This window comes from Tricharina praecox (assembly GCF_024521635.1).
Source record: "Tricharina praecox strain CBS 144465 chromosome Unknown BZA05scaffold_23, whole genome shotgun sequence".
NCBI classification, from domain to species: Eukaryota; Fungi; Ascomycota; class Pezizomycetes; order Pezizales; family Pyronemataceae; genus Tricharina; species Tricharina praecox.
The window spans coordinates 148,434-166,869 of NW_026250425.1; the positions used below are offsets into that span (position 1 = coordinate 148,434).

Here is an 18,436-nt window from a genome sequence, read left to right on the forward strand (position 1 = left end):
TAATAGTACTCCGGGTACATTCCGTTCTCGTCTTTCCGTTCTTGACTTTGCGTCTTTGCGTCTTTGCGTCTTTGCGTCGTCGGGTGACTTGCGTCCACTGTCCGTCTGTCCGTCTGCCCGCCGGTCTTCCCGCCGGTCTGTCTGTTGTCTGTCGTCTGGCTGGTTGGCTGCAGTCTGCCTACCGTTGCGACTTATCGGGAGTACTGGTAGGCCGAGATGACTACTCTAGGTATCCGTCGATCGCCGCGGAGGCCCTATACCGGGGATCTGGGGATGGGATCACTGTTGTGTTCATGGTGGTGGGGCAGTGTAGCCTGCCTTATGGCTACCACCGCACACGGCATCCATGACATCTACAAGATCGAGATCGAGCTTGAATTGGAGATGCTCAGAACTGCTCAGCGCTGCCCAGCATTGTCCCGGCCGTGCATCTGGGTGCATCCGGAGGGAGGATGAGCGCAGTGAGGGCGGGCGATCATGTGGCACGGGACTGGCAGACTCGAGGGAGACTCGAGGGAGGAAGGGAAGGTCGGGGTAGATCATCCAGCGGGTTGGCGATGGACGGATAATCACTGATACCACCGGTATGTAGGTGTCAAACTTTGGTCGCCCGGAGATCTCAGTTAAGGTTTGGCGGTGGAAGAGTCTCGACGGCGGCCAGGCGAACTCTGATGAGCGGGCCCGGCGAAGTCTGATGAGCGGCCAACTCTGTTCGGCGGCCAACTTTAGGTGGCCTCCCAGTCATAAATAGAGGTCTTCGCCGTGGACGATAGGTTCTTTTTCTGCATCGAATAGAATATCATCATCTGTTCACGCATATACTTCAACAGTAGGTAACTATTCGTATGTAACTATGCGTATGGAGGTATTTATGGTACACCGAGTGATAACCCGTGAGGAACCCAGACATCTGTGCTTGCGGCCACCTGATTCCGGCACGTTCTGTCGGTCGGTGGTCGGACTCTGTCTCTCCTGCTGCCACTGCCACTGCCGGTAAGCGGCAGCAGGTAGGTATCCAAGACTCGAGACGGACGGGATGTCGTCTTTGTGTTTCAACTTTCCAGTCAGTGTTCTAACTTCTGGGCACTTTTGCGGTTGATTACCTACTAGGTATACCGTGGGTTCGAATCGAGCTTGAGCTTGAGCGCAGGCCCGTTCATTAGCAGTGGAGGAGCCGTTGAGACTGATAAAGTCGTCGTTGAGTGCCTATGCAGAAATTGGTGGACATCTCCGACACGAGTCGTGAGAATGGACCCGACAGCTATCTAATCGATCGCATCTGAGCCCAACCAGGTACTGGTCCTCTGGAGGTCACTACTCCTCCACGGCCGTTCCCCAGCTCCCAGCTCTCCACCAAAACACGACTGTATCTACCCTACCTACTCTACTCCAGATGTGTACATCAAAGCATGTACATACAGTCCTCTCAATCATCTGCACCCCACCAACCCTCCCAAGACTTGCCACATATTCTCGCCACCGGCCAGCACACTTCCAGACCTCAAGTTTTTTCTTTCCCAAAAAGAAAACTTCCCGGTTGTGCCTGCATCAGGATACTCGCTCGCGTCCGCTTCGTCAGTTCCGCTTCGTTCGCATTGTTCGTCCACATGGCGCGGCGCGGCGAGTAGTCTGGGTGGGGTGGTGCCGGCTGCACATGGCGTTAACGATTAGTCCCCTGCTGTGCTGCATCATGCACGCAACGCCTTGAAAGAATTTGTCCGGTGCGGATGCGGGCGAGGGTGCGTTTCGTGGGGAAAACTGGATGGATTGGACTCTGGACTCTGGATGGCAGTGGAATGGAGTTGGAGTTGAATATGAAAAAGTCGAAGGGGTACGTAAGAAGGGGGACGTAGGAGGAGTACGTATGATACATAGAAGGCGGAAGGAGAAAGAAGAGGAAGAAGGAGAAGAAGAGAGGATCGCAGAGGGGTTTTTACGTAAGAATAAAGTACTGGTACTCTGTGGTATCATGTGCTCGCTGCGGATGGGAGCGAACCCGCGAGCGTTTGTTTGTCTGTCAGGGCATGGAGGCGGGCAGTATGAGCGCACACCTTTGTACTTACATAAGTTGGTTGCAAGGCCGCATGAAAGTTCACGTTTTGAGTTTCGTGCTTTGTGCTTCACGCTCCCCTTCGGAGTTGGAACATCCGTAGAGTTGCTCGAACCTGCTGCGGAGAAAGCTCTCCGCAAACCAGTCTACCGGTGCTGGGTACCTGTGTACCTTGATCCAGGCACCAGGAGTCATGTATGTAGCACTGGCGGGAAGGGAGCGCAGCGGCAACCACCCTCCCTCTCTTTTGCAGAATCTGGGGTACTTGTCGCTCTAGGGTACACTACCGGTAGAAACTCTACATGGCGTAATGCGGGGAGGGTCAGGACGACCCAAGCGTTGAGTGCGGCGCGCGGTGGGCCGCTTGGTGGGCCTCTTCTTACTAGAGTAAGTCGAAAGCTGAGACAGCCGTGCTGAGCTGAGCTCGGCAAGCCGAAGAGAAGAGAAGGTCAACGTTGGAACGATGGGGCGTATGGTGACATCGACCTGCCGTTAGAGGATGTTGAATCGAAGAGAGGAAGAGAAGAAGAGGGTGTTATTTTTTACGTTTCTGTTTTTATTTTTTCCTGTTTTTCCGTTCTATTTTTTTTATTTTTCATGTTTTCCGTTTTATTTTTCTGTTTTTCTGTTCTATTTTTTCTATTTTTCATGTTTTCCGTTTTGTTTTTCTGTTTTTCTGTTCTGTTTCTTTATTTTTCGTGTTTTACGTTTTATTTTCCCCGTGCTCAATCGATCAAACTGGAGACTCGAGAGTTTGGAGCAGTGGAAGGAGAGATCTGAGAAGGCGGCTAGCATCGGATGCGGCTCCAGCATGCAGACAGAGACAGATCGACCGACAGACAGACAAACAGACAGACAAAAGACCCGACAGCTTCCTTCCTTCGTTCTCGAAGTTTGCGTGCGTGCGTGCATGCTGTCCTGCCCTGTCCTGTCAGGAACAAAACAGAACAGATGGCCCACACCCACATCCTGACGATTCGAGAAGCTCGGTCGCTACTTACCGACCTCCTTACTACGGAGAACAGTTTTCCTGATATGTTGCAGTTGCAGTCAGTTTGCACTCCGGCGCTTCGTAAACTCAGAAGCGATTTCCTTGTCCGTGTCCGTGCCCACTGCCAGGCTCGGTCAGGTGAGAGACTACAATAATAACAAAAAACGATGGCGAACGAATGACGAACGAATGGCGAGCAATTTCGTGTGGGATCTGGGTGGCTAAGCAGGTAGGTGGAGTAGAGTAGCGAAGCGGGCGGGGCGGGGCGGGGCAGGGCAGTCCAGGGCCGGCAGGGCAGGGCAGAAAGTCACGAGCCGTAAGCTTAGAGCTGCCGAATGCGTGAGTGCAGGCTGGCAGCGGATCATCATCTACGCAACGAAGGAGCATATGCAAGTAAAAGTGTGTATGTAGAATCTTAGATGCCCTTGCCGTTGTTCTACTGCAGAGGTCTGGGGAACTGTTACTATACGCGGGCGGCAAGATGCCTTCCAGTTTACTCTATGCTCTACCGAGAACCGACCGCCGGTTCCTCGTCGTCGTCGTCTTCTTCCCCGCAATGCGCCGTTTCGACGGACCCGATATTGCCATGGCAGGGCATGGCATAGCATGGCATGGGGGAAGATCTGCCCTGCTCAGTGCTGAGGCATTTTTTCTTTTTTCTTCTCATCAATTTTTTTTCCTTTCCTTTTTTCCTTTTTTCAACTTGTTACTCTATGTCAATCAACCGTGAACGTGAAAAGGTAAATTAAGTGTGCGTTCAGTAGGAAGAAGGGAAAAAACCCTCGATATATCGATGATGACGATGAGCATGGTCGATGGCCGATGACGGATGCACAACGGCAACGGTTGATGCTCCAGAGTAGAGTAGAGTAGATGTGCCGGCCAGAGATCTCAGGAGCAGGCAGGCAGGCAAAGTTTAATCGAAGGGCGAGCGAGCATACGGAGCTTCATGCACCGGGAGGACATCACGCGCTAGTTACTACTGGCTGGCCTTGCCCTTTGACGACTATGATGTTGTTGTGATTATTGTTGCTGACTCGACTGTTGAGAGAGGCCCCAATGTACGGTGGGACCCTACATAGAGTGTTCAATTCGATCCCGGCTGGCATCGTGAGATCTGGAGCGATGATGCTCGCGAGCTCGCTCGCTTTTGGCCAAGGACATGGTCCGTATACTGGTGATACATACCTTGTGCCGGCCAATCGTACACACCACATGGGTGGGTGAATGGGTGGATGGTGAGTAATGAACGTGCCTACTGGCAGTGGCGGCGCGATGTAGGAACAGCAGCACGGCGGCGGAGAGGGACGACGAGACGAGACCAATGTGGTGGTGATGATGGTGGACGTGTGCATCGTGCGCATCCTTGTGGGGCACGCAAGCACACGGCAGAGCCAAGTGAGCAGCGGCAACGGGGTGGGAGATCTGGTCTTCGAATCAATCTAGCAATTACCTCATCGCAAGGGGGAGAAAAAATCCAGTACGGGTATCATCACTTCTTGTTCAGGCGCAAGAAAAAAAGAAAAAAGAAATTCCCACTCATAAAAAAACCTCAAGCAACCCTCCGGTGTGGAGGGTACACACATCTGTCTGCCTCCCACCTCGAGCTTTGCATCCTCTCACTTACCTTACCTTCCATCCGAGACCAACACGGACGTGCTTCGACACCGACTGACAACAACCGGACAACACCTCCCGAACCCCAAATCCTATCACAACAAACCTCTCTTGCTCGCTCTACTCTTGCTCGCTCTACTCTTGCTCGCTCTACTCTTGCTCGCTCTACTCTTGCTCGCTCTACTCTTGCTCGCTCTACTCTTGCTCGCTCTACTCTTGCTCACTCTTGTTTGCCCCTCCACCGCTCCTCCCCACCTCCCCTCCCCTCCCCACGTATATAAATTCCCCTCCCCCCACCCGCATCGTTCTCCTCCCCTCCTCGCCCGCTCTTGTCATCGTACCTCCTCCCTACGAAGACAACCTTCATCCTCCGCCTTCCATCCCTCCCATCAATCACTCCTGGGTTGGTTGCATCAATACCCTAGCTCCATCAAGCTCACATCTCTTTGTCAACAGTAAGTCTTCCAGTTGCCCTTCTCTTGGTTTCAGATTGCCCTGGGCTCTCGCATCGATCTACCCAACACTACTTGAGATCGTGCAACCCGTTCTCTATTGTCCGGAACGATGCGAAGACTTGTGGGGCCCTGTCTCTATGCGTCTACAGAGCTGGTCGAGGTTGCCGCAGAGGTTAGAGCGACTGACAGCTCATCCCTGCTGGTTGTCAGCACCTGGGAGAGCTCTCTGCTAGCTCCACCCTCTACCCTAGAGCTCAGGTGTCCTGAGACTTTCACCTTATATACCCTCTTCCACTTCCCTTCGTCCCATCAACTACCTTTTCCATCTCCAACGCCTCATCCGAACTCAATTGGGCTGACTGAAATCCCTTGCAACGAAAAAAGATTCTTTCTACAATTCCACCCTTTACCGAAACCATGACGCCGTCCATCAATGGCAAGATCGATGAAACCGTCGTCGTCCCCGATGGTACTAGCCAGAAAATCCGTCGGGAGGATGCTACAGGTTACATCGCACCGGCGTTCGAGGGCAAGGAAGAACAGATGACAATGGGTTAATAAACGTCTATCTCCTCCTAATGGGAGTACTGGCTGACCGGGGTTGATCGATCGCAGTAATGGATCTGTTGGAGGAGAAGGGTTTCGTCCCTGAAGAGTTCATCGATTCAGAAACCTCGTGGTTTTATAACTCGTTGGGAATTGATGGTATGTGTGCTCGCTAGGATGATCTGCATTGACTGGCGCTGACTGGCGCAGACATGTACTTCAAGCACGAAACAGCAGAGGCCATTACCAACCACGTCCTCTCGTTGTACGCTGGAAAGATTGAGGCGTTTGCTCGCGCAGACAATCGCCTGACGATCCGTCTGGATAGAGAGCATGAGGGTATGTCGAATTCCGTTGTCTTGCTTGTACCACCCCTCCCCCGACCGGACGCTGACAGCTCATCCAGACCACGCGGTCTACATCGATACTTCTACCCCCGGTGTCTCGGTGCTCCAGGGCCCGCAGTACGAACAGCGGATCGATGAGAAATACCTCAACGTATCGAATCCGGAGAAGGCGTACCGTGTCGAGACGTTCAGGTCATCGTCCCCGCTGGTGAGCGGTTCCGACACAGACGAGCGCCTGCGTTGTTACTTCGTCTATCAGTGCGACTTCGTGAACCCTACGCCCGACAAGGAAGAGACGGACCTGGCGGTTGTGTCGGACAAGATCTTCCTCCAGAAGGTCACGCCCAATACCAAGAAAATTTACCAGGACATCGTGACGGCCGTGATCGAGCGACGGACCGGACCGGTGATCAAGGTATTCGAGATCGAGAACACCCCCGAGAAGCGGCTTGTCATAGGATACAAGCAAGGTAGCACTATGGGCCTGTTCTCGGCATTGAGTGATCTCTACCATTACTACGGATGCACGTCGGCCCGCAAGTACGTCGAGCAGTTCTCGAACGGGGTCACCGTCATGTCCATGTACCTTCGACCTCTCCCCGGCTCGCAGGCTCGCCACGCAAGACACCCGCCCATCGAAGACTCGATCCAGCAGATCATGAAGGAGGTCAGCTTGCTGTACTGCATCCCGCAGAATAAATTCCAACACCACTTCATCCGTGGTCAGTTGAGTCTTCAGGAGACCATGTACGCTCACTGCGTCTCCCTCTTTGTTAGCCACTTTCTCAATAGGCTCGGCTCCGAGTACGCTGAGCTATCGAAGCTGCTGGACAACAACAACAGCTCGCACGCCGAGATACTGTCCACCATGAAGCGTCGTCTCCGTCAGGAGACCTTCACGGCCGATTACATTTACGACGTGATAAACGACCACCCGGATCTCATCTGCTCCTTGTACCTATCATTCGCCAATACGCACTATGTGCAGGTGAAGGGCGAGAATGATAATTTCCTGCCTACGCTGAGCTACCAGCGCATCCGGATGGGTCGGATCCTGAACAATGAAGAACTGAAGGAGAAGATTGATTCTGCTGTCGCCAACGAAAATCAGCAAAAAATCATGTATCAGTTTATAACGTTTAACTCACACGTGTTGAAGACTAACTTCTACACGCCCACCAAGATGGCTCTCAGTTTCCGCATGAGTCCTGGATTCTTGCCCGTCGGCGAGTACCCCCAGCCTCTCTTTGGAATGTTCATGGTTGTCGGATCCGAGTTCCGCGGTTTCCATCTGCGCTTCAGGGACATCGCCCGTGGAGGAATCCGTCTCGTCCACAGCAGGAACAAGGAGCACTGGTCCATCAACGCGCGCTCTGTCTTCGACGAGAACTACAACCTTGCGAACACTCAGCAGCGCAAGAACAAGGACATCCCCGAGGGCGGCAGCAAGGGTGTCATCCTTCTCGATCCCGAGCACCAGGACAAGCCCAAAGTCGCTTTCCAGAAGTACATCGACTCGATCCTCGATCTTTTACTTCCTCCTCGCAGCCCCGGTATCAAGGATCCCATCGTCGATCTTCATGCCCAGCCCGAGATCCTTTTCATGGGTCCCGACGAGGGTACGGCTGGACTGGTTGACTGGGCGACGGAGCACGCAAAGGCTCGTGGCGCTCCCTGGTGGAAGTCGTTCTTCACTGGCAAGAGCACCAAGTTGGGAGGCATTCCCCACGATGAGTACGGAATGACCACTCTGAGTGTCCGAGAATACGTCAATGGCATCTATAGGAAGTTGAACATTGACCCCTCGAAGGTCCGCAAGCTTCAGACTGGTGGTCCAGATGGCGATTTGGGATCCAACGAGATCTTGTTGAGTAACGAGATGTACATTGCTATCGGTATGTTTTTCTCTCCCTCCGCTCGGTTTGATATTGTTTACTGATGATTTGTTTTTGCAGTTGACGGATCCGGTGTCATCGTTGACACGCAAGGTCTCGACAGGGAGGAGCTTGTGCGTCTGGCGAAGGCCAGAAAAACCATCTCGAGCTTTGACGATACCAAGCTGTCCGCCGAGGGTTACCGTGTTCTCGTCGAGGACAACAACATCAAGCTTCCCAACGGCGAGATGGTCACCAATGGTACGATCTTCCGGAACACCTTCCACCTCCGTACCGATATCAAGTACGACATCATGGTTCCCTGCGGAGGACGGCCCGAGGCCATTGATCTTAACAAGGTTGGATGTCTGGTTAAGAACGGCGAGACCACGATTCCGTACATCGTCGAGGGTGCCAACCTGTTCATTACCCAGGAGGCCAAGCTGTACCTCGAGAAGGCTGGCTGCATTCTGTACAAGGATGCCAGCGCCAACAAGGGAGGTGTGACCAGTTCATCCCTCGAGGTCCTCGCTTCCTTGGCCTTTGACGAGCAGGGCTTCGCCGAGCACATGTGCGTTAGCGACGCCGGTCTCCCCGAGTTCTACAAGGAGTACGTCAAGTCGGTCCAGGCAACCATTCAGAACAATGCGCGTTTAGAGTTCGAGGCGATCTGGCGCGAACACGAGCAGACTGCGAAGCCCCGCTCGCTGATTTCAGACGAGCTCTCCGTAGCCATCACCAAGCTCGATGAGGAGCTCCAGAAGACTGATCTGTGGAATAACGTGCCGCTGCGGACCAGCATCCTTGAGGATGCGCTGCCCCACCTGCTGGTCAAGCAAATTGGCTTGGATACCATCCTCGAGAGGGTGCCGGCCAACTACCTGAAGGCAATCTTCGGAAGCTATCTGGCTTCCAGGTTTGTTTATGAGTACGGCTCGAGTCCTAGCCAGTTCTCCTTCTTTGATTTGTATGTTCCCCTTCTCCGATCCCATCATGAGTACACGTGCTAACGAGTGACTACAGCATGTCGAAGAAGCTCAAGACCATTGAGCAGTAGAGCGGTGCCGGCGTACATGATGATTTCCTGTTGTTCTAAATTTGGGTCTTGCTGGGTATGGATGCGAGGGGGTTTCCGGAGTTTTTTTTCTTTCCATTTTCTATTTCTTTTCCGATGAGTGATGGTGAAGCGAGGTCTAACTAGGACTAAAAGAGAGATATCATGGGACCTCTGTCATAGATTTCGGTTGTATAATACTTTTAGTTTGCGAAAGAATGGATGGATATGTTCAAACGTTCTGTAGTGAGCGTGAAGGCATTCGGTGAGAGGCTGTGAGATGGAAAGATGCCACAAGAAAGTCCAATATCAAACACGAGTACCTTCTCATCTACTTCCAATCCTCCTTGACCAGATCCGCCGCCCTCTCGGCAAGCGCATACATCCCCGCCTGCAGATGCGCACTCAGAATCAGCGGAGCGTGGACGTCTCGGTCTTTAGGAAGTACAACAGCATCCCCGCCGGCGCCCCACCCTGGTTCCGCAGCGCTGCCCACACATCGTAGTCCGCCGGCGCCCCCCGCTGGACAAGCTGGAATATCATCCCGTTGATCGCGCTCCCCCCGCCAACTACCTTACCCTGCCTAGCGGGATCGTGATGTTGCCGTTGCCGTTGACCAGCTGCTCCTGCTCCTGCGCCACTGACGGTACCTGCCAGTCGTACGCCGTGCCCATACTGTAGTCTTGCCGACATCGCCGGGGACGAGGAACTCCCGCCCGCCGGCGCCTGGGGAAGGGGAAGGTGGGAAGACTTACAATCCCCCCGCCTCGACGACGAGGACTTGACGACGAGCACACTCCACTCGCCGCTGGGTCCTCGCTGGGGTCTCGCTGGGTCCTCGCCGCTGGGTCTCGCTGGGTCCTCGCTGATGAGCCGGTTGGCGACGAGGAGGCTCGAAACGCCGCCGTCGATGACAACGATGATACAGTCGTAGGATTTCCGCAGGATTTACGCAGGCTGGCGGGAGTGCGGATCATGATGGATGTTGTGAGGGTGATGGCAGGATACGCGTCGTGGTGGACGATTTCCCCGAGGAGTCGGGGGACGTTCTTATATAGCCGTTATGTATGTAGGAATACCCTGTTCACAGTCCTACGGCATTGTCATATCACATATCAGGTATCATAGGTACTTAAATACCTACCTGGCAGGCACAACTGTAGGATTATAAGCATCTCGGTTCCAGATATGAAGAATGAATTGGCATTTCGTTCCCTGCAATGGCCTACATACAGCGTGGGGGTTAACCCAAAATCCCAACCTTGTAGGAATGTAGGGTGTGTAGGAAGGCGGAGTGATGGTTAGTGACTGGTGATCTTTGGGTATCACTCCATGCAGGATTTAAGTCCCGTTGCCTTCCGCCCTACAGAATCACCATCCATGTAGGTAAGAAGAGGTAGGTACTACCCGTGGAGATGGCAGGAAAGGTCGGATTTGGACTTCGTGGTCGCCATAGGTAGTCTACCGTAGTTAGGCCGTATGCGACAATAAATTTTACTCTCTGTCTCTGCAACTACAATCGTCAATCCTTATTATCGTGGTCTATAGGTCGCAATCTTCATTGCGTATTGACCCTTGGCTTACCTCACCTTACTACAGCCAGCAAGTTGCAACCCCCATTCACACCCACTCTCACTCCCATTCACTCACTCACTCCCATTCACTCACGCAAAAATTCATCCAGTTTCAGTTCATCCAGCTCAATTCTTCCAGTTCCATTCTCTCGCACAATTTCCTACTCGACACAAAATAAACGATGCATAATTTCAAAAAACAAGTAAAAAAGTAAAAAAAGTAAAAAACTCCATCATCGCCCAACAAGCAAGCAAACAGACAGACACACTCACAAAACAGAACAAACAGCCAATACGAACAGCAGCAGTAGCAGTGGCACATGCACGAAACAACAAGCCAATACGAACAGCAGCAGGAGCATAATCAGAAGCACAAGCAAAGCAGGAAAGCAGGAAGGCAAAAAAAAACAAGCCCGGCACGCTCCGCGAAGACAGACAGACAGACAGACACCTCCAGCAGAAAGGTAGCAAAGCAAGCAATAACCAAGGGCCTGGATTTGGATTGGATCTTAATAAGAAAAGGAAGAAAAAAAGGAAAATCCAACAGGGTGGTGTTTAAGCGGACGGGAATGGCCTCGAGGCTGACGAACGTGACTTTAGGTAGTAGAGTAAAAGTAAAAAGTAGTAATAATAGATGGATGATGGTGGGATGACAAGCGAAATGGAATGCGAAGAAGGGAAAAAAAAGATAAACAAAACAGGAGGAAAATACTTAAGTAGGCAAGCACGCATGCATGAAACACCAGCAATCAGATCGGTCAAGCAGTCAGTCAAGCAAGCGGCATCAAATAAAAAAAAACCCCCCCCCCACCCATCCCACCCACTCCGCGCGGTAACTCCACACTCCCATAGATAGAACGAACGCAGTAAGACGAAGAAATCAAATCAACGAGAAAGGAAGAGAAAAAAAACGAAGAAAAACCAATGTGTAGATGCCCCCAATCTCATCTCAACAGACCTCGCCACCCCTCTGCCCCCTGACTCTGAGACCCAGACTGAGCTGCCTCAGATTCTCAAACGTAGTCTTACCGTCTCCAACGACGACTTCCTTCTTGACGCGCCGACTGCTAGATGTAGTAGTCGCCGGCTGCTCAGGACTCTCCTCCTCCGCCTTCCGCTTGATGCTCCTATTGGTGTTCGTGTACGTAACCTTAGCGCGCTGATGCAGCGCCGCGATGTACTCCCGTTGAATGTCGTTCTGTGCCATGGATGGCGATGTACTCGGCGAGGTTGGCGACGACTCGCCGGGAATGGTCCTGGGCTGCTGCGCCTTGCGCGTCTTGGGCGGCGTGTCCTCGATCTCGATGGGAGGCGCCGTGATACTGGGATCCAGAGCCGGCTCAACACTACCTTGGCCGGACGTGAACTGCTGTTCCTCCGCCAGTATCGATAGATCGAGATCGAGACGGGCGACGTCGTTACTGGGGGAAAGAACGTTGGAGGATCGTTTACTCCTCGAAGAGGGCCGAGCTGGCGAAGCATGCTTGAGCGGCCGCTTCACACGCACTGACTTAGCAATAGGGGAGAGCTCTTTGACAGGCTCCTCCTCCTTATGCTCTTCGTCGTCCTCCTCCTCCTCCTTAACGGGTTCTTCGGCGGGTTCCTTGACTTGCTCCTTGACTGTCTCCTTGACTGTCACCTTGACCGACTCCTTGACAGGCTTCTTGGCTGGCTCCTTGACAGCCTCCTTGACAACCTCATTGACAGCCTCCTTGACAGCCTCCTTGACCGGCTCCTCGACAGTCTCCATAGCTGTCTCCACGACAGTCTCCTCGACCGGCTCCTTCGTCGTACCAGGCACCGGAATCGGCGTTTTAGACTGCCTTGGAGGAGCAGGCTGAATCGGCACCAGCAACGGCGGAGCGCGCAGAACCGCACTGTCGGCGCTTTCTTGCTCCACTGGCACTGGCGTAACCGATTTGGTGACGGCGCCCTCCCTCTGGCGCGCCACGGTCGCCTTCCGCTTCGACTCCTTCGCCTGGCGGCGGTTCTCAATGCCATGCTTTTTGAGCACCTTCTTGTATTCCGCCGCTGCCTGCTTATCCTGGACGAGCTTCCACGTGTCCTGGTGGAGACATTTTTTCTATGGCGTGTTAGTACAGGAAACACAAGGGATGCATGGGGGATTGTACCTTGAGAGCTTTGCAGTCTTCACACGAAGGTTTGCGTCCTTTGTAGCCCGCTGGCGGCCCCATGGAGCCGAGAGCAGTCGCTTTGGAATTGCACGAAGACTTCGCAGGCGTCTGACTTCGTCTACCAGCTAGCGACGCCTCCGGTGGCACCGACAGCCTTATCGAAGACGACGCAGCGGCAAACTTCGGCGCCGGAAAAAGCGGTGATGCTGCTCTCTCCACAGCTGGAGAAGCCTTGACGGGCGCAGGCTTGCTCGGCGTGTCATCCATCGGCTCGTCGTCATCATCGAACTCGTCCATATCAACTCTAGACTCGGGATCCAGAGTCGTGGCTCTGTCGTCATCGCACCAGCCGCGTGCGCGAATCTCGTCCTTATGCTTGCAGCCGGTCTTCTTGAGTCGGCAACTCTCGCAGCCGATACGAGGCGGGCCGAGGTTCGACAACTTCTTGACATACAAGCTTCCGTCCGTGAGTTTGAGGTACTCGACCTGATGATTCTTCGAATTGGCGGACGACGGCGCAGGCGTAGTATTTCGGTTACGTCGAGTTGTTTTGGGCTTCTTCAAGGAAGAAGGTCCAGGGGTTGGTGTAGCCGACCTCTTCCCTGGCACCATCGATGAAGATCGCCGAGTTCCATTCAAACCGGCAACGACTGGAAGAAGACGCTCTGGGAAGTAGTTGAAATCCTCGAGATTATCTTCAGGACTGACAGACGGCTTTGAACGCTCCCTCAACCCTCCACGTCTCGGAGTCTCGCCGTCGATGCCAGCACCCTCCCCGTCGCCCTCAGCCTCCTCGACTTTCATGTCAGTCGTGCCGCCCATTGGTGTAGGCATCCATTCCACTTGCGCCCAATCGGGAACCTTCTCGCCACCCGGAACGATATCGGCACAAGCCCGCTTCCAGATACACCAACGTGCAAAGTGTTTGAGGTACAGGAGGGGGTTCCGATTGACCGGCCACGGAACCGCTTTCTTGACGTTATCCACAACCGTTTTGGAGAGCCTTGTAGCTCCAGGTCGCTGCGACGTGGTGATAACGCCCAGGGTAATCATAACGTTCCTGTGAAGGAAGTCCAGCAAACTGGGAAGTCCTTTGAGCTCTTCGACCGAGTAAGGAATCTGAGACAATCGAAGTTTATGCTTTCGTCCGATAATAGCTGTAAGGATATCCTTCTCGATGTTCCTCGGCATCCGGTCCTTCTCAATATAGTTGAACATGACAGCCCACATGAGAGTTGCATAGCGTGGATATCGCATCTGCTTCGGCACTCCCGTGACCGCCTCAATATTGTAGACTCTCATCTGGTTGATGTAAAAGCCCCGAGTGAGGAAGTTTCCACCGATTACCAAGCTGTCAACCGGAGTATACACTGCATGGATCCAGCCCGACGGTATGAAAAAAGTATCGCCTTTATTCAACGTGATGAGGCGGCATGGGATATCCGGAAGCAGGTCCGGAAGGAAAGTATAGTTCATGCTTTCCGACGAAGACCATTTTTCGTACGTCTTCAAGGCCTTCTCGGTTGGTGGCAAGACCAGAAACACCTTTTGTCCCTCATAGATGTGATAGAAGACTGACGAACCGCCAAAGTCGACATGGAAATCGGTGAAGGAGTCTTTGACGGACATCAGGACGTATTTGCCGACTGTCGGTTTCGCGAACCCGGGAGCGCAATCCCAAACTCGGTCCGCCAAGTCCGTCTCTCTCACAGCCCTGGGACGGGAGATCATTTCTCCAAGCTGACTTGTCGACACTTCGCAACTGATGCAGTTGTAGATGGTGTCCTTTTCTGGGCTCTCGAAGTAGTCCGCCAAACGACCCATCGTCCATGGCTCCTTCGGGGGCTCTTGAGTGACCACATCCATCATCGGAACGGTCGTGTTGACGCCGACCATTTCGGCTACGCGACGGACGGTCAGTCCGGATGGAATCCTCATGTCCAACGCGTCTGCGTCTTCCCTCCGTGCCCATTGGATAGGTTCGTCGAAATCCAGCGATTGACGAGACTTGCTAGCAGGTGAGCCCAATCTCGTTTTCGTGCCGTTGGCGGGAGCGGGAGGTGGTGGAGGCACAGAAGTGCCAGGAGAGACCGGCGTTAGACTCGCAGACGGAGCAGCCTTGGGGTCATTGTGCCACGGCGTCGGGTTCCACTTTGCCGGGACGATAAACGGCTCCTTCCATGAGGCAGCGTCGTTGCTGTCTATCACCGCGGCGGTGACTAGCTCGGGCCTGAGGCGCTTGAGATTGTCTTCGGCGAAGGGGTGGCCTTTATCAAGGATCTTGCGAATGTATGGATGTATCCTAGCATCATCCGGATTCTTGACTGGTGCTGAAGAACCATGGTGCAGAGCTTCATAGTCGATTGCCGTGCGTGCTCTGCCAGAGGATCGTTTCACTAACGATAGAAAAGAACCATTACTACGATTCCGTCTGGCGAGTGATGTGGGGGGAGGAAATCAGAGTTACTAACAAGTAGATTTGCCATGCGTTGGTTCGCACGAGACGCAATAGAACTTATCAATCTTGTCTACGGCCGCTTGATCAAGCTTGACGCAACGCGCGTGATGCCAACCCTTACAGCCATCGCAGCCAATCCATGCACCGTTACGTCCATCGTCTTCCGAATAATGGACTTTGCAGGTTTGGCAATCCTCTTCGTTGTCGGAACGCTGCGCACCAGACGCAGCACCGACGTGCTCCGGGACGGACTTTTCTTTCGGTTTCCGGCTATTTTTCTTTGGCTCGGACGATTTAAGTAGGCGACTCGAAGAGCGACGATTTCGCAAGATTTCCTCATCCTAGAGTCCAAATCGTTTAGTATCGCCCTGCGTAGACCTTTCCTCAACAACTTACCGGAACAGGAGTTGCAGTTGGGACAGATGCTTCAACACCGGCTGTAGCCGTGTGTTTTGCAGAGTCACCAACATCCTGATCGATAACCATTGGATCAACAACATCGAGGGATTCGTCCGAGGCAGATGGTAGTGGCTGAGGCAAGTCCGGCTTGCTTTCCGGCGGCACCTTGCTTGAAAGGAGGGTACCGTAATTGCTGTCCGGCTCCGTAGCTAAAAGCAGAGCGAGTCAAAATTTGGGAATGAAAACCCCTCTTCGAAGAAAACTCACAGGTCGCATCCACAGCAGGTGGGTCGGTTGCCATTTTCTCATCCACCTCCATCAATTCCCCAGCTTCTGTATTGACTGTTGCCACGTCCTCGACGACCGCGGCTACCTCTGCGGGACTCTCATCCTCAGCGATTTCTGGGGTAAAATTGGCGGCCGAATCATTGACTCGAGGCGCCTCATCTACATCTTCCATAACCACGTCGGAAGGACTGCCAATGACATGATCGTCCTGGCTTGGAGTCGGAAGAGACGTAGTTTTGGACTTGCCAACATCGACGTCCAGAAAACCTTCCGCGGGAGTCTCATAATACTGGGCGAATGCCTTGGACATGTCCCCTGGACGCATCACTGCAATGCTGAACCCATCCTCGTCATCTTCCCCATCGTTCGATGAGTCCATATACATGTCCACCGGGGAGGCATTAATCCACGGGTATCGCGATCGCAGTTCTTCGGGCGTCGGCCCTGGCTGTGGTAGCTGGATTTCTGCTGGCGGAGCTGGCTCAGACATCATGATCACTGAAGGCAGCAGCCTTGCAGATAGCGGTTCCATAACAGGTAGCGGTTCCATCACAGCCCGGGGCAGATCCGGCAGTGGAAGCCTGGACTTCATCGGGAGTAGTCGCACGGCGGCCGGTGAAGGAGGAGACAAAGGCGCATCCGCGATAGCAGAATTCCTACGTTCCCGTCCGCCTGAGACGGAGCGTCTCTCCTGACCGATAGGACCAAAGTTGTGCTCGTGTGCAGGCTTCGCGTGCGGGATGATCCGCTCCATCGATATCTTGCTTGTCGGCATAGTCGGGGGTAGCGCGGAATCCGGCCGCTGCCAGGAGGGGGAAGGGGAGACCATTACTGCCGTGGCTACCGGGGGCGATGGTGATGCCATCGTTGGGAACAGCAGTGGCGGGGGGTTGTATGTGGGGCCCGATGGGAGACGACCAGCGCCGTGCATGAGCGCGATGTCGGCGAGAGCATCGAGGGGATTCGGTGCCGCTTTCGGTAGCAGCTTGTAGTTTGGCGGAGCGAAACTATAGCCGTGGTGGTTATAGGGATTCGGAGCAGGTGAAGGGGCTCTTGGTGAAGGGTGGTGGAAGGCAGGCTCGGGATCGCGCGAGCTCCGCGAAACAGGCGGATACTGCGGGCTGTAGGAGGAGTAGGTGGTCGGCGGCGGGGGATAGTTGGGGTTCGAGAACGAAGAGGATCTCGCGGCGAAAGCGGGAGTAGCGGCAGGCGGTGAGAGGGGCTCGACGGCGGTGCGCGCAAAATCGGGCGATGGAGTGCGAAAGCCCCATCTGGAGCCGTATGGCAAGCCGTCTCTCGAGGCGGCCATCGACGTAGGGGTCAAAGACGGCTCGTGAAATGTCGAGATTGACCGGTTCCGTCGATGGCGGAGGATCTGTAGGAACGGCGCGCAGGAGAAGTTGTCGGAGTGAGGTGAGTCGCGGTAGTGAAGCGAGGGGGTCGATGAGCGATCGGGAGTGCTCTGTTATGGTGAGGTATTGGTATTGTAAGGGCGGTAGGTACACCACACTCTCCCACTGCCTCAGTCTCTCTCTCCCGACTCTTTGCTTTCGCACTCTCTTCTTTCTTTCCTTCTTTCCTTCTCTCTTTCTCAGTGAGTGTATTCGGGTCGCTCTTTCGCGCACCCACTTCCCTCGGGCTTCTTCTTCTTCTTCTTCTTGTTCGTCTTCGTCTTTGTCGTCTTCTTCTTCTCCTTTCACAGAGCAGTTATTTTCCGTCTTCCCTTCTGAGAAAGTGGTTTCGCAGATAAGCGTAAGCGAAATGGGTGGAAAGGGCGAGCGAGTTTCGGAGTGAACGGTGCTGAACGAGAGATTCTCTCGCGTGCGAATATGAGAGCTTTGGTTCGGCACGAGAGGAGATATTCTCGGAGGGATGTTGAAGTCTGTAGGAGTTTGGAGGGGAGGGTTTGGTGGTAGTAGGTGGGTGGTGGTGGTTGTGGAGGTGGTGGTGGAGGTGGTGGTGGGTGGTTGTGGTTGCTTGGGTGGGACTCTTTGGGGGCGCGAGAGGGAGCGAGTAGCAGCACAGCACAGCAAGGGAGTGAGAGGTGTGTGAGTGAGTGGGCAATGCCACCGGTTGTATGATATGGGCGCGAAAGAAGATCACGACAGAACAGAACTGAAAAAGAATGGGGCAAATTATCCACCAAAGGAAACAGCAGTCAGACAGAGCAAAAGGGCAGGCGGGCACAGTCGAATAGCCACGGTGGGCGCGGAGCGGAATGGGCCAGCGCCTCGAGCGTAGGGTGGTGGATCAATAGAGTTAAGGTGGGAGCTGGAGGTTAAGCTGAAGGTCAAGGTAGATAGTGGGGATCAACAAACAGCAAAAGGACCGGCGTCCAGTGGCCAGGCCAATGGGCTGGCGAACCCGCGCAAAGAGGACCGTATTTACTGCGACTTCACAATCGATCTGAACTATATGGGGATTTGGGTGGAAACGTAAGGCTGGATACTTGTCAGTAATTACAAGCAATCGATCGATCATCAATCGAGCAGTCAGTCATACGGCAGAACACTCTTCGTCCTGGAGATATCTCATTCGCTTTCAGTACACACCGTCCAGCATCGGATTCGTCAAGCTAATAGTAGAGCATAGAGTGCTCGCGGCTCACCTACATACAGGAGAGAGGGGGGAGGTGGTGGTGGGAGCGA

At 53.8% G+C, this 18,436-nt stretch overlaps 4 protein-coding genes across 4 annotated transcripts; 2 read left to right on the forward strand and 2 right to left on the reverse strand.

Annotated features, from left to right (window-relative positions):
* The first annotated feature begins 2,191 nt into the window (after positions 1-2,191).
* BZA05DRAFT_133568 (uncharacterized protein) lies at positions 2,192-3,076 on the forward strand. The gene has a single exon (XM_051478819.1). It carries the CDS (start codon positions 2,550-2,552, stop codon positions 3,021-3,023), a length of 474 nt encoding a protein of 157 aa, XP_051336881.1. The 5' UTR covers positions 2,192-2,549; the 3' UTR covers positions 3,024-3,076.
* A 2,556-nt stretch (positions 3,077-5,632) lies between these two features.
* Positions 5,633-9,052, forward strand: BZA05DRAFT_133617 (Glutamate/Leucine/Phenylalanine/Valine dehydrogenase-domain-containing protein). Its single transcript, XM_051478820.1, has 4 exons — positions 5,633-5,818; positions 5,870-5,998; positions 6,066-7,901; positions 7,962-9,052. Exons 1-4 carry the CDS (start codon positions 5,731-5,733, stop codon positions 8,888-8,890), a joined length of 2,982 nt encoding a protein of 993 aa, XP_051336882.1. The 5' UTR covers positions 5,633-5,730; the 3' UTR covers positions 8,891-9,052.
* Positions 9,053-9,213: 161 nt separating this feature from the next.
* Positions 9,214-9,977, reverse strand: BZA05DRAFT_406285 (uncharacterized protein). The gene has a single exon (XM_051484493.1). It carries the CDS (start codon positions 9,625-9,627, stop codon positions 9,346-9,348), a length of 282 nt encoding a protein of 93 aa, XP_051336883.1. The 5' UTR covers positions 9,628-9,977; the 3' UTR covers positions 9,214-9,345.
* Positions 9,978-11,327: 1,350 nt separating this feature from the next.
* On the reverse strand, positions 11,328-17,378 carry BZA05DRAFT_133642 (uncharacterized protein). Its single transcript, XM_051478821.1, has 5 exons — positions 15,768-17,378; positions 15,498-15,709; positions 15,115-15,442; positions 12,641-15,039; positions 11,328-12,591 (listed from the first exon to the last, which is right to left on the reverse strand). Exons 1-5 carry the CDS (start codon positions 17,095-17,097, stop codon positions 11,458-11,460), a joined length of 5,403 nt encoding a protein of 1,800 aa, XP_051336884.1. The 5' UTR covers positions 17,098-17,378; the 3' UTR covers positions 11,328-11,457.
* Positions 17,379-18,436: the final 1,058 nt, after the last annotated feature.

Coding starts and splice junctions, on each gene's coding strand:
- BZA05DRAFT_406285 (XM_051484493.1), bottom strand. CDS start 9,627: ATGTCGGCAAGACTACAGTATGGGCACGGCGTACGACTGGCAGGTACC.
- BZA05DRAFT_133642 (XM_051478821.1), bottom strand. CDS start 17,097: ATGGCCGCCTCGAGAGACGGCTTGCCATACGGCTCCAGATGGGGCTTT. Junction 15,710..15,767: donor ACCTGCTGTGGATGCGACCT/GTGAGTTTTCTT, acceptor CTCTGCTTTTAG/CTACGGAGCCGGACAGCAAT. Junction 15,443..15,497: donor CAACTGCAACTCCTGTTCCG/GTAAGTTGTTGA, acceptor TTTGGACTCTAG/GATGAGGAAATCTTGCGAAA.
- BZA05DRAFT_133568 (XM_051478819.1), top strand. CDS start 2,550: ATGTTGAATCGAAGAGAGGAAGAGAAGAAGAGGGTGTTATTTTTTACG.
- BZA05DRAFT_133617 (XM_051478820.1), top strand. CDS start 5,731: ATGGATCTGTTGGAGGAGAAGGGTTTCGTCCCTGAAGAGTTCATCGAT. Junction 5,819..5,869: donor TAACTCGTTGGGAATTGATG/GTATGTGTGCTC, acceptor TGACTGGCGCAG/ACATGTACTTCAAGCACGAA. Junction 5,999..6,065: donor TCTGGATAGAGAGCATGAGG/GTATGTCGAATT, acceptor CAGCTCATCCAG/ACCACGCGGTCTACATCGAT.